General features: G+C 43.6%; 1 protein-coding gene across 1 annotated transcript; it reads left to right on the forward strand.

Moving 5' to 3' along the window:
• The first annotated feature begins 289 nt into the window (after positions 1-289).
• On the forward strand, positions 290-9207 carry LOC308384345 (uncharacterized protein). The gene is made up of 2 exons (XM_080862846.1): positions 290-447; positions 7876-9207. The coding sequence occupies exons 1-2, from the start codon at positions 429-431 to the stop codon at positions 8727-8729; spliced, it is 873 nt and encodes a 290-aa protein (XP_080718972.1). The 5' UTR covers positions 290-428; the 3' UTR covers positions 8730-9207.
• The last annotated feature ends 8032 nt before the right edge of the window (positions 9208-17239 follow it).

The following is a 17239-nucleotide window of genomic DNA, read 5'->3' on the forward strand; positions in this document are numbered from 1 at the left end:
AAAATGACAATAATATATATTTAATCTCTGTAATATTCTGGATTTTTATAATAAAGCTTTTTTTTGTATATATTAGAGCTTTTTCTTAAGCTCTTTCTTAAATTTTGCAACTTTGTAATTTATTGTAATATTTAACTTAGTCCAGGTTGTTACTGTTGTTGTCTCGGAGCAACAGTAACCACATGATTTCCTTAGGGATCATGTGGATTAATAAAGGATTCTGATGACATGGGCTTGCTTTAGCGTTGTGGTTTTATTTTGAAAAATGTGCCGGAAGTGATAGCGGCCAGTTGAGCGGACTTCACGCTGTTCTCGCTTAGCAGAGAGAATTACAGCTGGAACCAGAAAGTTCTCCAGAGTCCAGTTCTGTGGACGGAGCAGAGGTGGACTGACACAGTGAACCACCGGATGTGGATTTAAAAGCGGAAATGGAGGCAAGAAGAGAAGGTTAGTTTAGTCGCTGCTGCTGGAAACAGGCTCAGTGTTGTGCTAGTGCTGCTAAGCTAACGTTAGCATCGTGCTACAGATGCGGCTGTCGGGTTCAGCAGCAGTAAACAGAACATTTCAGGAAGTCACGGCAGAACGTGTCGGGGATTTAAAGACAGCAGGTCAAAGAGTGATTATCTTCAGTGTGGGGTGTAGTCTCGTTGTCAGCCCGAAGGCCGGAGCCTCACAGATGCCTCCCTATTATACTTAAAATGCTGCCATTTGTTTATATATACTCGTGTTCCAACTGTGGCATCCGCAGTTTCCACGAACAGCAGCACAGACCTGCTAGTATATGATAAAGTGATCTACTACAAGCTTCGATCGCACCTGTTCAAGCACTTTCTAACATTAAAGCCTCTATGTGTGCCACAAGCGTCGGTGATAACCAGAGACCACAAGCAAGCATTCTGAAGTTTGTCCTGTGCTTTTTGTGCTGTCCAAAAACTGTTATCATCATCATCATCATCATCAACTTTATTTATAAAGCACTTTAAAACAACCACAGCTGACACAAAGTGCTGTACATTGGAACTGTAAAATAAAATTACATGAGATATAAATAAAAAAACAAATAAAAGAAGAGTGAAATCATTAATTAAATAACTACTGCATTAAAAAAGAAACTAAGTCTCACTGAGGTTAAAAGCCAAGGAATAAAAGTGGGTTTTAAGACGTGATTTAAAAGTGGACAGTGAAGGGGCCTCTCTAACATGCATGGGCAAATTATTCCATAATTTTGGAGCCACAATAGAGAAGGCCCCGCCCCCTCTGAGCTTCCTCCTGGATCTCGGTACCTCCAGGAGCAGCTGGTCAGCTGACCTGAGAGACCGACAGGGTATGTGGGGATGAAGAAGCTCAGAGAGGTAAGGCGGGGCAAGACTGTGAAGGCATTTAAAAACAAACATAAGAATTTTAAAATTAACTCTAAAAGACACAGGCAGCCAGTGCAGAGAGGCCAGCACTGATGGTGTATATGTTGATTAATATTAAGTTAAGTTGAATATATGTTAATACGACTGGAGATTTTCTGCAGATTTTTCTCTGTAAAACAAACGGCGGTGGATAGAGCAGCTACAAAATTAACATCAGAGTTTGTTAATCAGGTGCTCTGGGTCCTGCCAGCTTTTTCCAGTAAAGGATGTAATTAGGGCTGGGCCATATTATACTGTTTACAGTAATACCGGTACAATGTTAGGCAACGAAAAGAAAATGAAATATCGCGATAGAATATGGGTAAAACGCGCATGCGCAGTTCCTTTGTTTTCATACGCACATGGCCGATTGTTGAGTGAAACAGATGAACCAGAATTGGTTTGTAAAAATGGAGCAACTTCAGTGATGTGGAACTGGTTTGGTGTTTGTCCGTCAGATACACGACAAAGCACATTTTTTTGCAGAACATGCAAGCGGCCGTGGTTATTGTCGTATTTGTCGGACTAAGGTGCTCTTAAATCTGGGAGTAATCTAAATCAAATCAAATCACTTTTATTGTCACATCACATGTGCAGGCACACTGGCACAGCACATGCGAGTGAAATTCTTGTGTGCGAGCCCCACAAGCAACAGAGATGTGCAAACACAACAACACAAACGAGCAAAATACAAGAATGGCCAACCTGAAACTAATAAATATATGTACAATATATAATAGTGTATGCATTTCTGGATGTGTATACTAAATATTTTCCTACGTGTGTGTGTGTGTGTGTGTGTGGGTGTGTATACACATTTTTACAAATTAAATAGTAAAAAAAAAAAAAAAAAAAAAAAAAAAATAATAAAATATATAAATATACAGAGTTGAATATGTGCAAAACAAGTGGCATTTATATACAGTGTGGAGTGCATAATGTTGAAGTTCCAGTAGTGAAGCTGAGGTGTCTATGACGTGTTCAGCAGTCTGATGGCCTGGTGGAAGAAGCTGTCTCTCAGTCTGCTGGTACGGGACCGGATGCTGCAGAACCTCCTTCCTGATGGAAGCAGTCTGAACAGTTTATGCTGGGGTGACTGGAGTCCTTGATGATCCTCCCCGCTTTCCTCAGGCAGCGCTTCCTGTAGATGTCTTGGAGGGAGGGAAGCTCACCTCCAATTATCCGTTCAGAGCACCGCACTACTCGCTGGAGAGCTTTGCAGTTGTAGGCGGTGCTGTTGCCATACCAGGTGGTGATGCATCCAGTGAGGATGCTCTCAATGGCACAGTGATAGAAGGTCCTGAGGATGCGGGGGCTCATGCCGAATCTTTTCAGTCTCCTGAGAAAGAAGAGGCGCTGCTGCGCCTTCTTCACTGTTTTGTTTGTGTGTACTGACCACGTAAGATCCTCAGCCAGATGTACTCCAAGGAACCGGAAGCTGCTCACTCTCTCCACAGCAGCGCCGTTGATGGTGATGGGGGTGTGTACTTCTCTGCACCTCCGGAAGTCCACTATCAACTCCTTTGTCTTTGCGACGTTGAAGGTGAGATGGTTGTCTTCACACCAGTGGGTCAGGGCGCTGACCTCCTCCCTGTAAGCCCCTTTGGTGATAAGACCCACCACTGCAGTGTCGTCCGCAAACTTCACAATGATGTTGGAGCTGTTAGTGGCTGTGCAGTCGTAGGTGTAGAGTGAGTACAGGAGAGGGCTCAGTACACACCCCTGTGGAGCACCAGTGTTCAGTGTGATGGGGGATGAGGTGATGCTGCCCAGTCTGACCACCTGGCGTCTGTCAGACAGGAAGCTAAGGATCCAGCTGCAGAGGGAGCTGCTCAGTCCTAGATCCTGCAGTTTCCTGTCCAGCTTCGAGGGAACGATGGTATTGAATGCTGAGCTGTAATCTACAAACAGCATTCTCACATACGTGTCTCTCTTCTCCAGGTGTGACAGGGCAGTGTGTAGTGTCAGGGCTATGGCATCATCAGTGGACCTGTTGTGGCGGTATGCAAACTGTAGAGGGTCCAGTGAGTCGGGTAGTGCAGAGCAGATGAAGTCCCTGACCAGCTTCTCGAAGCATTTGCTTACAATGGGGGTCAGGGCTACAGGTCGCCAGTCGTTCAATGAGGAGATGGTGGAGGATTTGGGTACAGGGACGATGGTGGCCATTTTGAAGCAGGCTGGGACTACAGACAGAGAGAGGGAAAGGTTGAAGATGTGCGTGAACACTCCAGCCAGCTGAGCCGCGCATGACTTGAGGACGCGGCCGGGAATCCCGTCCGGACCAGTAGCTTTGCGTGCGTTCACCTTCCTGAAGCACTTCCGCACATCCTCCTCAGACACAGTGTGCGCACTGACGTCATCCGCGGTGCGCACACTGTCCGGTCTCATGGTAATCTGGGTCCTAAACTCCGTCTCTTCAGGTCCCAAAGTCAAACGAACACTGCGGCATCACTGAGAGTTAAAAACTGTCTAAATTCTTTCATCTTTAATAAAATGATCAGCATTGCTGCTTTACCAGGTGTAACAATTCAGTTTAACTTCCAGGCATCCATGAAAACAGAATTTATGACATTTAACAGAGTTAGAAGTTAGCAGGAAGCTAGCGGAAGTTAGCTCACTAGTTTCGCTAGTTACCTAAGCATGTTGAAGCATGTTCTGACTGAGAGATTTCTGAAACATTCAAATGTACAGCTCTGCTGTCACTTCCAACATAAATGAAGACAGGAAACTAAACAGCAGTGACGTTTGTAGGGTTACTGAAGTTGGGCTAGCTGGTATATAATGATGTGCCACGTGATCGCTAGCGACACAGCTATGTTAGCATAACAAACACAGTGAAGCTGCAGGATGAACGCTAACACTTTTCCATTCGATAAAAGTTAACGTGAAGGTTCCTGATGGTTAGAAACAAATGCAATCGCTGTTGGGATGATAAATATTTTATATCGGGATATGAGATTTTGGTCATATCGCACAGGTATGGTGTGAAGAATCTGTGTTTACAGTGCTGACCTTTCTTGAGTGGAGATCATTGCTGCCTCAGTTGGGCTTCTGCTTTTTAAATACTGGTTTAATTATGATTGATGATTAAGATGTTGGGAGTTTCCAGGCCATGGATCCAAATGTTAAATCTCTGAGCCATTTAGTTATCACTTTTGCGTTTTTCAGTTCAATTCAATTTTATTTATATGGTGTCAAATCACAACAACAGTTGCCTTAAGGTGCTTTATACAGTAAGTTAAAGATCCAACTAGGGCTGGGACATATCATACCGTACCATATCGTAATGTTGGGCAACGATAAGAAAAGGAAATATAAAATAGAATATGGGTAAAACGCGCATGTGCAGAGCCTTTGTTTTCATACGCACATGGCGGAAAAAGCATGGCGGCAACAGAGAATGAGAAGGGTGAAAGCGGATCGTTGAATGAAACGGATGAACCAGAACTGGTTTGTAAAAATGCTGCAGCTTCAGTGGTGTGGAACTGGTTTAGCTTTCGTCCGTCAGATACACAACAAAGCACTATTTTTGGTAGCGCATGCTAGCGCAATAGACCTCAATACTTGAAATGTGCAATTCACTTGTATTTTTATTTTTTATTCCTATTTATTCTATTTATCCCCTTCGTATATTTTATTTATATTGTCTCTGTATTTATATATGTGTGTGTGTGTGTGTGTGTGTGTGTGTGTGTGTGTGTGTATATATAATATTCTGTAACTCTGTAACTTCTGTCGGTGCTGTGCTTTTTTGGAAATCAAATTTCCCAGAGGAACCCACCCGAGGGATTAATAAAGTTCTATCTTATCTTATCTTATCTTATCTTATCTTAGCGGGCCGTCGTTATTACTGTGTTGTTTGGAAAATACGGCGCACTTAAAATCAATCCTTTGATTTTTCTGAAAGTCGACAGAGCCCCTTATAATCCCGTGTGCCTTATGTATGAACTCTGGTTGTGTTTACTGACCTGGAAACGATTTTATGTGCACGGCGCTCGAAAATCTGTCAAATGTTTTAGTAAAACTTTGCTAAGCTACGAAGCCGCACCGCTTGATGGATTGTGGGAGCATTACGGCTATCGTAGGCGGAGCCTCGCGGAGTGATACGTACTGTGCTTCAACATAATATTACCATATTGTGTGTGTATAACCTCTTTTTAAGTTTTGTGGATATTACACATGGTTATGCTGAGGATATGTCGGCCAGTTTCCACTGGAAATGCCTTTTGGTTAAACTGTCAGCAAAGAATTTGCACTGTTACATTTTTATATAACTTTAATGCACATAAAAAACAGCTGCTTGTTTAAGTGAAAATACATTGATGGGTTTTTTGCACTAATAAAGTTGTGGAGTTGTAAAGTATTTTGTCTAGTGTCAATTATATCGTCAGTTATATCGTTATCGCAAATTTTCAAATGTATATCGTGATAAATATGTTTGGTCATATCGCCCTGCTCTAGACCCAACAATAACACAGAGAGCTCCATCATGCTGTCCAGATGGGTACATTTTGAGTTTGGCTATTCCAGACTGAGGCAGGTCCAAACGCCTGGTCAAAGTTTCTGTAGGGCTCTGTATGTTTTAGTTTGCATTAGTAATGTCTGTTTTTGTATTGCAGCTTTTAGGATTGTGATTATTCAGTGTTTACTTAAGTTCAGCTGATATTAGAGAGTTTTGGTCACAGAAATCCTAAGGAGGAGGGAAAAGGTTATACTGGATCTTCTCCAGCAGGAAAATAGAAGAAAAGAAGATTTAATGCAATAACATGTATTTTATTTTTATATTTTTGGATTACACAGGAGTAGATTCAATTCACTGTTATTTACACAGCGCCAAATCACAAGAACAGTTCCCTCAAGGTTCTATATATTGTACAGTAGACCCTACAATAATACATACATACAACAATCATGTGACCTCCTATGAACAATAGAGGTGGGAATCACCATACATCCCACGATACGATATTATCACAATACTTAACGCACGATACGATATTATTGCAATTTTATTTATTTATTAATTATTATTATTATTATTATTATTATTATTATTATTATATTATTATAATAATATATTATATTATTATTATTTATTTATGAAAACTATGCAGCCCATTCAGCAACTGAAGAATTTGAAAGTAAATTAAAACAAAATATAATTTTACATTAAATAAAAAAGTTTTAAACTTAATTAAAATAAGACATGTCTTAAATTAAAATAAGTAAACTGTCATGTTTATTGCTGCCAAAAAAAAGTTAAACACATTTGGACAGTGAAGGAATGTCAGGATTCTTGCTCAGAAAAAGGATCAACATGCTCTGAAGTCAGAGCACAAAAACCTTTTTTGTAACAAAATATCGATTTCTGCTGTCCCTGTATCGATACATTATTAGCAAACAAAATATCACGATACTACACAGTATCGATTTTTTTCCCCACCCCTAATGAGCAGCACTTTGGCGACAGTGGGAAGGAAAACCTCCCTTTTAACAGGAAGAAACCTCCAGCAGAACCAGGCTCAGGGAGGGGCGGGGCCATCTGCTGTGATTGGTTGGGGTGAGAGAAGGAAGATGTCTTTCTGAAAGCGCTGTAACTAAGTGTAAGGATATATTTCCTCCACTGTTGTGATCTTCAGTGCCTCGTGCCAACACAGTGTAGAGCAGCTAGAACTCCCACAAAGGTCGATTATCTTGCTAATAGTTTTACTTCTTCACTGCGTACAACTCTAGATACTGTAGCTCCTGTGAAAAAGAAAGCCTCAGATTAGAAGTACTTGACCCTGGTATAATTCTCAAATGCGCATCTGGAGAAGAAATGGCGTCATGCTAATTTAGAAGATCATCATTTAGCCTGGAGAGCCAGTTTGCTGCTTCATAAAAAAGCCCCCTTTAAACCTAGAACATCTCACTGATTGAAGGAAATAAGAACAAGCCTAGATTTCTCTGCAGCACTGTAGCCAGGCTGACAAACAGTCAGAGCTCTGCTGAGCCAAGCATTCCTTTAAAAGGAAAACTAAGATCAGCTTGGAGCTCTGAGGAGGCAGGAATGATGTCCATCAATCAGGACTTGGTCCTGAAGCTGATATCCAGCTGAAGTTAAGAAGAGGGTTCATCACTGTAAATCCTGGCTCTATTTTCCAATAAAGGTCTTTGAATCTTATGAAATGCTTCTGATCATTCTTCACTTCATCATAGAAACATAAAATAAGTAATCTCAATAAAACCTGTATGTGTGCTCAGTGTATGAAACACATTTGTGCCACTCTACGTCTGAGTGGAAGTGTTTCTTGGGCGTCTGCTTTACTTCCCTCCTGTGTCCACTGCTGTGTCTGCAAACTGTGTTAAAGCAGATGGTGAATACAGTGCAACCAAGCAGATTAATAACAAGTCCAAGCTGTCACAAATCATCTGCATGTAGTATTTGTGGTTTCAGTGACACTGAGTAATGTCAGTGTTAATGTCTGTGTTTCAGGTTTACCTCCAGATGTCCAGAAGGTAATAGTTGGTGATGAAGAGGAGCAGGAGGGAGTATTCATCAAAGAGGAACAGGAGGAGGTCGACATCATCAAGTTCACATTCAGTCCTGTTGCTGTAAAAAGTGAAGAGGATGAAGAGAAACCTGAGTCCTCTAAGCTTCATCACACCCTGACTGAGAAGCGCAGAGACTCTGTGGGAGGAGAGGATGCTGGCAGACCAGCACCAGATCCAGGTTTAGATCCTGAGGACAAGGACATGGAGACGGAGGTCCATGAAGGAGATCTGGAGGAGAGCAGTGAACCTTCAAGCTCGGAAGAAAGCAAAGTGCTCGCAGGGGATATGAAATGTGTCTCGGGCGAAGAAGCGCTCATCTGTACCGAATGTGGGAAATCGTTTAAGCGCATGGCACACCTGTTAAGGCATAAACGGAGCCACACAGGAGAGAAACCGTTCGGTTGTCCGAAGTGCGACAAAAGATTCGTTCAGAGCGGAAGTCTTAAAAAACACCTTTGGACTCACACGGGCCAGAAACCGTTCAGCTGCTCCGAGTGCGGCCGATGCTTCATGGAGAAGGCGGCGCTGACGAACCACATGACGCTTCACACGGGAGAGAAACCGTTCAGCTGCTCCGAGTGCAGCAAGCCCTTCAGCTGCCGCTCGGCCCTGAACGCTCACATGAAAATTCACAGTGGGGAGAAGAACTTCAGCTGCAGTACTTGTCTCAAGACGTTCACCTGGAATTATCAGCTGAACAGACACAAGTGTATCAGTCCGAAACCAGCCCGAAACCGAGTGCTAATGCCTCGGCCTCACAATGACAAAGTAGTTGTGTTTGTACACTTCACCTAGTGATTTCAGCGGCTGAGTTATGAAGTTTATTTCAAACATAATCATGATTTCATGTTTCTTTGATGAATTAAATGCTCAGAGCGTTTTCATTGGTCAACGACTAACTTCAGACAGGAAGAAACTTTTTTTTTTTTTTTTTTACTTGAGTGTCTTTTCAGTGTGTGTTCTTTAAAAATGCTCAGATTCACGTTTAGTTCTGGATTTCTTTTTGGGGGGTTTGTTGGAGGCAAATTTATGAAGTTCAGAAGTAATGAAAACATCTTGATGTCATTAGCATCATCGCTCACTCTCATCAGCTGTGGAGGACCACAAGAGCCACGTGTATCGAAACATTACTAAAGTAATTTATTATTTTATCATTTAAAATAAAAACACTATTTTTAAATCAATATTTCAAAATGAATTATCAATCCATTAATAAATACTTCATATCGAAAATTAATTTCACCTGTTTATATATGTGTGTGTATATATATATATATATATATATATATATATATATATATATATATTAGGGGTGCAACGATACACAAAATTCACGGTTCGGTTCGGTTCGGTTCGATACTTTGGTGTCACGGTTCGATATTTTTTCGATACAAAAAAAAATGTTCATGCCTTTTTAATTTGTCATTTATTAAAATTGTAAATATATATTTTAACACAAAAGTACAGTTTTTAAATTTAACCCTAACCCTTGTGCGTGTTGTTTTTTAGCTCGTCATATTGCAGCCACAGAAATTCTTTTGTCCATGAAACCATAAAGCTGCACTTTCTTTTTGCCTTATAGTCTGATTTGTCATAACTTCTCCGTTTTGTGGTAAGCTTTTCTTTGGCTGTCACTTCTTCACCCTGACCTGTCTTATTTGGCTCAGCAGAACTAAAATATATATCTGTCTGTGAAGGTTCTCAATCATCCAGGTCATCGTAGTGAAATATATATCCTGCCGCACTCACATAAGCTCAGCGATTCTCTGCGCGATCAACCTCTCACATGTTTAAGCTGCGGGAGATTTCACTTGTCATGTTTGCATAGTAAGCTAACGATTAATAAGACGATGTCAGAGGAATTGGTGCACAAATTATCATCACTCACAGATCAGTGCTGTCGCTCTCTATACACAGTTCGCACGATTGCAAAGTGAAAGCAAAAAAACAAGCGCAAATTCAAACACGATTTCAATATGTCACATATTGACAGTGGCTCACCCAATGACATAATTACCCAGCTACATTTCTGAAAGAATGCAAAAGCATTGACATATATTTTTCCTTCCTACAATAGCCCGACAGGCAGGGCAGAGATAGCCCCGGGACATCGGGCTAGCGATATTGCGAGCCCTGTATCTGATTGAGGAATCACTCATCTTTGGAAAAGAGTTTATTACAGAGAAATGTCTCTTTCCAAAATAAAAGCTATACTATACGCTTCTTCTGGGCTATATTTTCAGCAGCATATTAAACATATCAGGTCTCCATAAGGAGAATCCTGTGCTAACAGCTGTCTAAATGACTCGGCTAAAGTTAGTAGCATGCTTGTTGTTTTTGTCTTTGCACTAGGATGATGTCGGTGTAAATGTGCAGTCATATTCGTTGTGTTCCCACTAGTGCTTTCAGGTTAACCTCGTTAAAATGACCTTAACGCCACAACACGGCAAATCTCCGTTAACGAGCTACCCTATACAGAGGGGCTAGACGGCCAACACGTTAACGAGCTAACTGCGCTAACACACTAGCTCCCACCCATGTAATTGAGCATTGCATGGCACATCCAACATACTGTTTTACTTTAGTCCATGACTCGCTTACCTTCAGGGTCATACGTCACATGAAAACCAAAATAATTCCAAACGCCAGATCTGAATGAGGGTGGGGGAGGTCCACTTCTGTCTCGCTAGCTTGCCCTGCGCTCTTCCTTCTGACCATGCTGTCTGTGTTGAGTGCTCAGTGGATCTGCGTTCGACTACTCCGCCTAGGCTGCACTCTCGAGCCTAGGCGGAGTAGTCAAATGCAGATTCACTGAGCGCTCAACACAGACAGCATCGTCAGAAGGAAAGTTGATAAAATAAATTACAAATTTTGTATTGTTCTTTTTTTTTTTCTCCCCTTTGGTTTTCTTTCTTTCTCTCCCCCTCTTTCTTTCATTCTTTCCCCCTGTCCTATCCCACAGTCATGTCTGTCCCGTTTGCAACTGAAAATAAAATAAATTCATAATTATAATAAAGGTCAATCAAATGGACCAATATGATGATCCACTTAAAATAAATCCTCTTGGCATCTTTCTTGGCCTCAAGACAACAATTCTGATGGCTATAGATCCAAACGGGACACAAAAAAAAAAAATTGAAAAAAAAAATTGAAAAAAATTGCATTGTTCGATACATATGCGTACCGAACCGAAAGCACTGTATCGAACGGTTCAATATCGATACGAATATCGTTGCACCCCTAATATATATATGTATATATATATATATATATATATATATATATATAAAACACCCAGCACGCCCCTGCGGGCGGTTTATCCTTCAAGCTCGGGTCCTCTACCAGAGGCCTGGGAGCTTGAGGGTCCTGCGCAGTATCTTAGCTGTTCCCAGGACTGCGCTCTTCTGGACAGAGATCTCCGATGTTATTCCCGGGATCTGCTGGAGCCACTCGCCTAGCTTGGGAGTCACCGCACCTAGTGCTCCGATTACTATATATATATATATATATATATATATATATATATATATATATATATATATATATATATATATGTATATATATATATGTATATATGTATATATATATATATATATATATATATATATATATATATATATATATATATATATATATATATGTATCTTGCCCTCTAGCCTCCTTCTCCTTGGAAACTGCCAAGCAAAGACTCACAGCCTTGGCCAGCCGCTTGAGAAGGTACACCAGAGAGATAGAAGGCAGGAGAATAAACCAGCTGTTCTCCACAGAACCAGCAAAGGTGTACTCTCAGTGGCAAGGGAACAATAATAATAAGAGAACAGCACCACCAAGGCTGGAGACGGAGCAATACTGGAAGAGCATATGGGAGAAGGATGCAACCCATAACGGCAATGCTCAGTGGATAGAGGATCTGAGGGCAGACCACAGCGACCTCCCTGAACAGGGTCCAGTAACCATCACAGTGGCAGATATCCAAGAAAGGGTCTCCAGTATGAAGAGTTGGACAGCACCAGGGCCCGACATGGTTCACGCCTACTGGCTGAAGAAGCTAACTGCACTCCACGAGCGTCTGGCAGCACAAATGAACCAGCTGCTAGTTAACGAGAGACACCCGGAATGGCTAACTGAAGGCCGGACGGTCCTGATCCCCAAGGACCCCAAGAAGGGACCGGTCCCCTCCAACTACCGACCAATAACCTGCCTCAGTACTACATGGAAGCTCCTGTCAGGCATCATATCGGCTAGAGACTGCAAGACCAGACTGACCAACCTGTGCACTGCCTGGATTGATTACAAGAAGGCCTATGACTCAATGCCCCACAGCTGGATACTGGAATGCCTAGAATTGTACAAGATCAATGGGACCCTAAGAGCCTTCATCAGGAACTCAATGGGGATGTGGCGTACAACACTAGAGGCCAACTCCAAGCCCATAGCACAAGTCACCATCAAGTGCGGGATCTACCAAGGAGATGCTCTGTCCCCACTGCTGTTCTGCATAGGCCTGAACCCCCTCAGTGAGATCATTAACAAGACTGGCTACGGATACCGACTACGGAACGGAGCAGTTGTCAGCCACCTCCTGTACATGGATGACATCAAGCTGTATGCCAAGAGTGAACGAGACATCGATTCACTGATCCACACTACCAGGCTATACAGCAATGACATTGGAATGTCGTTCGGACTGGAGAAGTGTAGTCGGATGGTAACAAAGAGAGGGAAGGTAGTCAGAACTGAGGGGATTGAACTACCAGAAGGCAACATTGCAGACATAGAGGACAGTTACAAGTACTTGGGGATCCCGCAGGCGAATGGGAACCATGAAGAGGCCGCTAGAAAAGCTGCAACCACCAAGTACCTGCAGAGGGTCAGGCAAGTCCTGAGGAGTCAGCTGAATGGTAAGAACAAGATCCGGGCCATCAACACGTACGCCCTGCCCGTGATCAGGTACCCTGCTGGGGTAATAGGCTGGCCAAAGGAGGAGATAGAAGCCACTGACATAAAGACAAGAAAGCTCCTTACCATGCATGGAGGGTTTCACCCCAAGTCCAGCACCCTGAGGCTGTACGCTAAGCGGAAGGAAGGGGGCCGGGGACTGGTGAGTGTCAGCACCACAGTCCAGGATGAGACAACGAACATCCAAGAATACATTGGGAAGATGGCCCCAACTGACCGAGTGCTCAGTGAATACCTCAGGCAGCAGAAACCCAAGAAAGAGGAGGGAGACGAGGAACCATCATGGAAGGACAGGCCCCTGCACGGTATGTACCACCGGCAGATAGAGGAGGTGGCTGATATCCAGAAATCCTACCAGTGGCTGGACAAAGCTGGACTGAAAGACAGCACAGAGGCACTAATCATGGCAGCACAAGAACAAGCTCTGAGCACAAGATCCATAGAGGCTGGGGTCTATCACACCAAGCAAGACCCCAGGTGCAGGCTGTGTAAAGATGCCCCAGAGACAATCCAGCACATAACAGCAGGGTGCAAGATGCTAGCAGGCAAGGCATACATGGAACGCCATAACCAAGTGGCCGGCATAGTGTACAGGAACATCTGTGCCGAGTATAACCTGGAAGTCCCGAGGTCAAAATGGGAGATGCCCCCAAGGGTGGTGGAGAATGACCGAGCTAAGATCCTGTGGGACTTCCAGATACAGACGGACAAAATGGTGGTGGCTAACCAACCGGACATAGTGGTGGTAGACAAACTGAAGAAGACGGCCGTAGTGATCGATGTAGCGGTTCCGAATGACAGCAATATCAGGAAGAAGGAACACGAGAAGCTGGAGAAATACCAAGGGCTCAGAGAAGAGCTCGAGAGGATGTGGAGGGTGAAGGTAACGGTGGTCCCCGTGGTAATCGGAGCACTAGGTGCGGTGACTCCCAAGATAGGCGAGTGGCTCCAGCAGATCCCGGGAACAACATCGGAGATCTCTGTCCAGAAGAGCGCAGTCCTGGGAACAGCTAAGATACTGCGCAGGACCCTCAAGCTCCCAGGCCTCTGGTAGAGGACCCGAGCTTGAAGGATAAACCGCCCGCAGGGGCGTGCTGGGTGTTTTTTTTTTTTTGTATATTAGGGGTGCAACGATATTCGTATCGATATTGAACCGTTCGATACAGAGCTTTCGGTTCGGTACGCATATGTATCGAACAATACAAACTTTGTAATTTATTTTATCAACTTTCCTTCTGACGATGCTGTCTGTGTTGAGCGCTCAGTGAATCTGCGTTCGACTACTCCGCCTAGGCTGCACTGTCGAGCGCAGATCCACTGAGCGCTCAACACAGACAGCATAGTCAGAAGGAAGAGCGCAGGGCAAGCTAGCAAGACAGAAGTTAAGCTCTCCTTGCAACATTCAGATCTGGCGTTTGGAATTATTTTGGTTTTCATGTGACGTATGACCCTGAAGGTACCGACCTGAGTGGGCTGATAGTCCACACAGGAGAGGGCACAAAGGGAAAAAGAATCAGAGGTTTTAGAATAACTTTAATAAATCTTTGTCCACTATCAAACGTGGGTAAAAGACTTCCAGTTTAAATCACCTCCAACAGCCATGCCTGTCACTACATGTAGAAAGGAGCCATAAGACAAGAGCTGGTAACTGATCTGGAAGCACACCAGCAACAGACTCTGGTACCTTAACATGTTTATGCTTAGAGTACGCTTGGGGAGTGTGATCGTGTGTACAGCGTCTCTTTATGTCTGTCTCCACGTTGGTTGAGTGTGGAGTAAGTGCATATGAGAGCATGAGGGTGGGAATGGATGTCTGTGTCTGTGTGTGCCTGTATGTCTGTGTCTATATGTCAGGTTGGGTATCAGACGTCACCTCTCTGGGGACATCTCAGGCCCTCCAAGGTATGGAGGCCTATCTCCACCCACCACCACTTCCCCTGCCAGTGGCGGACTCCCTCAGACATCGGTGCGTTGGTGGTTCTTTGTGTCCGGGGATGGGCGTCCAGGTACACACCGGCTCACTCCTTGGCGGCCGCTTATCGGGGCCTGGAGCCTGGGGCTCGCTCGGGCCACTTCGGAGGTGGGGTGCCCCCGGCCTCTCGGCCTGGGGCTCGGTCACTCAGGCACGGCTGGCTGCCGGCGGAGCTCACGGGCGCGTCACTGCAACTCCCCCTGGCTTCTGCTCCGCGGCTGCTGAGTGAGCCCTCATCTGGGACTCTCCTCAGCTCTTTCTGTGGCGCAGCTGCCCCTCTGTTGGTCTTCCTTGGTCTCTTGTGTTCTGGGGGCCTCTGGATGTCTGGAGTTTTGATCTCCTCCATACCTGCTTCACGCCCTGGAGGACGGGGCTGTGGCCCCCCCACACCCTCTAGCAGATCATTACATGAAGGAACCTTTTAAAAAAACAAGCGCGTCCATGCTCACAGGTGTACACACGGGTGATCACACCCACAAACTACACCCTTTTTGGCTCCTACCTCAAAGCACACTGTGTTCTGTTGATCTTATGTGCTGCACAATAATGTTTAATATTTAGTATTTACTGTCATATTCCCATATATCATTGTGATGTTGTTTATTCTGTTACTCTTGTTCTCTTCTGCTTGTTTTCTTTTTTCATTCTCAACAGGTGAAATTAAAGTATCTACTGTTATCTACTGCTAGCTAGTTTATTGTGATGGTGCTGTTTTTATTATGTTGCTCTTTGTTGTTTGTTTTCTCTTCTGGTTTTTTATCTCCATACAGGTGATCCAGGTGTTTTGTTTGTTTTTTCTTCCCCCCCTTCTCGCCGTCTCTTCTCCCCTTTGGTTTTCTTTCTCTCCCTCTCTTTCTTTCATTCTTTCTCCCCGTCCTATCCCCCAGTCATGTTTGTCCCGTTTGTAGCAACTGAAAATAAAATAAATTCATAATTATAATAAAGGTCAATCAAATGGACCAATATGGCAAGGCCATGATGATCCACTTGGTAAATTAAATCCACTTGGCATCTTTCTTGGCCTTCAGACAACGATTCTGATGGCTAAAGATCCAAACGGGACAGGCAAAAAAAACCCCCCAAAAAACATGTTTATGAATACAGGTGGTTAATTTGATTTTTGTAGGGAAGAAAAAGTTTGCAGATGTTTGCGCTGACCTCTCAGGGCGCCAAGTGTAAGGTGAAGAGTCACAGTCTCAAGCTTCTGTGCATGTTGGGGCATCCAATCAGAGCCACTCAGAAGGTCAACCCACAGCAGATACTGTCTGTGGGATGATGTACTGCCTCTGGTTCTGAGCGCATAGTCAAGACTGCACAACAACATGTCCAGCTTTCCTTTAGTTACTCACAACCAGCACTCATCCACTAAACCTGACTTTAGTGCTGCATTCCTTTTACCTCGGAGCTGCTCCGCACTTCCGCATCGACTGTGTTCCAGTAGTAGTCGGAAAAACAGGAGCTGATTTGCTCCGGCGTAGACCCGGGACACTCTGGAGAGATTACGTCTGTCGGCTGTCCTGGGAAAGGTTCGATGTTTCTCCAGATAAGTTTGAGGAGGCGGTGAGAGGGGGGTCGGGTCGCCCCTGCTGTCGGCTCCATAACCCGACTTCAGATAAGCGGAAGAAAATGCACGGATGATTTATTTTAGATTTCAACTTTACTAAAGTGGTTGCAATGAATGTTTGAGTCATTGCATCATGGATAATGCACCCACAGTGAGCCACACATTCCAGTTTGTTTTTGTCATACTTTAGTGTTACATGAACATCGTTTGTAGTGACATGTTTTCATGTTTAATGTCGGTTTAGTTTCAGTGTTTTCTGTCTTTGTTGTCTGTTTGCAGTATAACGCGTCACATTGAGGTGCTGCACAGTATGATTCATTATTGACCAATGTGATTAAAATGGTTTAAAATGCCTTTGTTATTCATTTTGACATTTTCCATTTAACGCTTCTCAAATGTAACTTATGTAACCCTCACATGAGACAAAGCCAAAGGCACTAAACGTGGGCGACCTCACGGTGCCTCTGTCCTTTATATACAGTCTTTTCTATCACATGTAGCAGGAAGGAGGAGCAGACGCTGGCAGCATCAACCTGGTGTTTGAACGAGAAGGTCCAACAAGCACAGTAACAAACTGCAGCTGAGTATCAGCTGTCACATATATGTGACAGCTACTTGTTAATAATTATACTACTACTCCCACTACTACTATTACTTATAATAAAAAACAAAGAATGAAATGTGGTAAATGAGAGGATGTAAACTCCTTTCGTTTACATCCTCTCATTTACTTGAACCTAAAGTGAAAAAAAAAAAAAAAACAAACTTGAAAGATTATTTTACTGTGAAAATCGCGCCCGGAAGTAGTTT

Source organism: Rhamphochromis sp. 'chilingali' (assembly GCF_963969265.1).
Source record: "Rhamphochromis sp. 'chilingali' genome assembly, chromosome: 17".
NCBI classification, from domain to species: Eukaryota; Metazoa; Chordata; class Actinopteri; order Cichliformes; family Cichlidae; genus Rhamphochromis; species Rhamphochromis sp. 'chilingali'.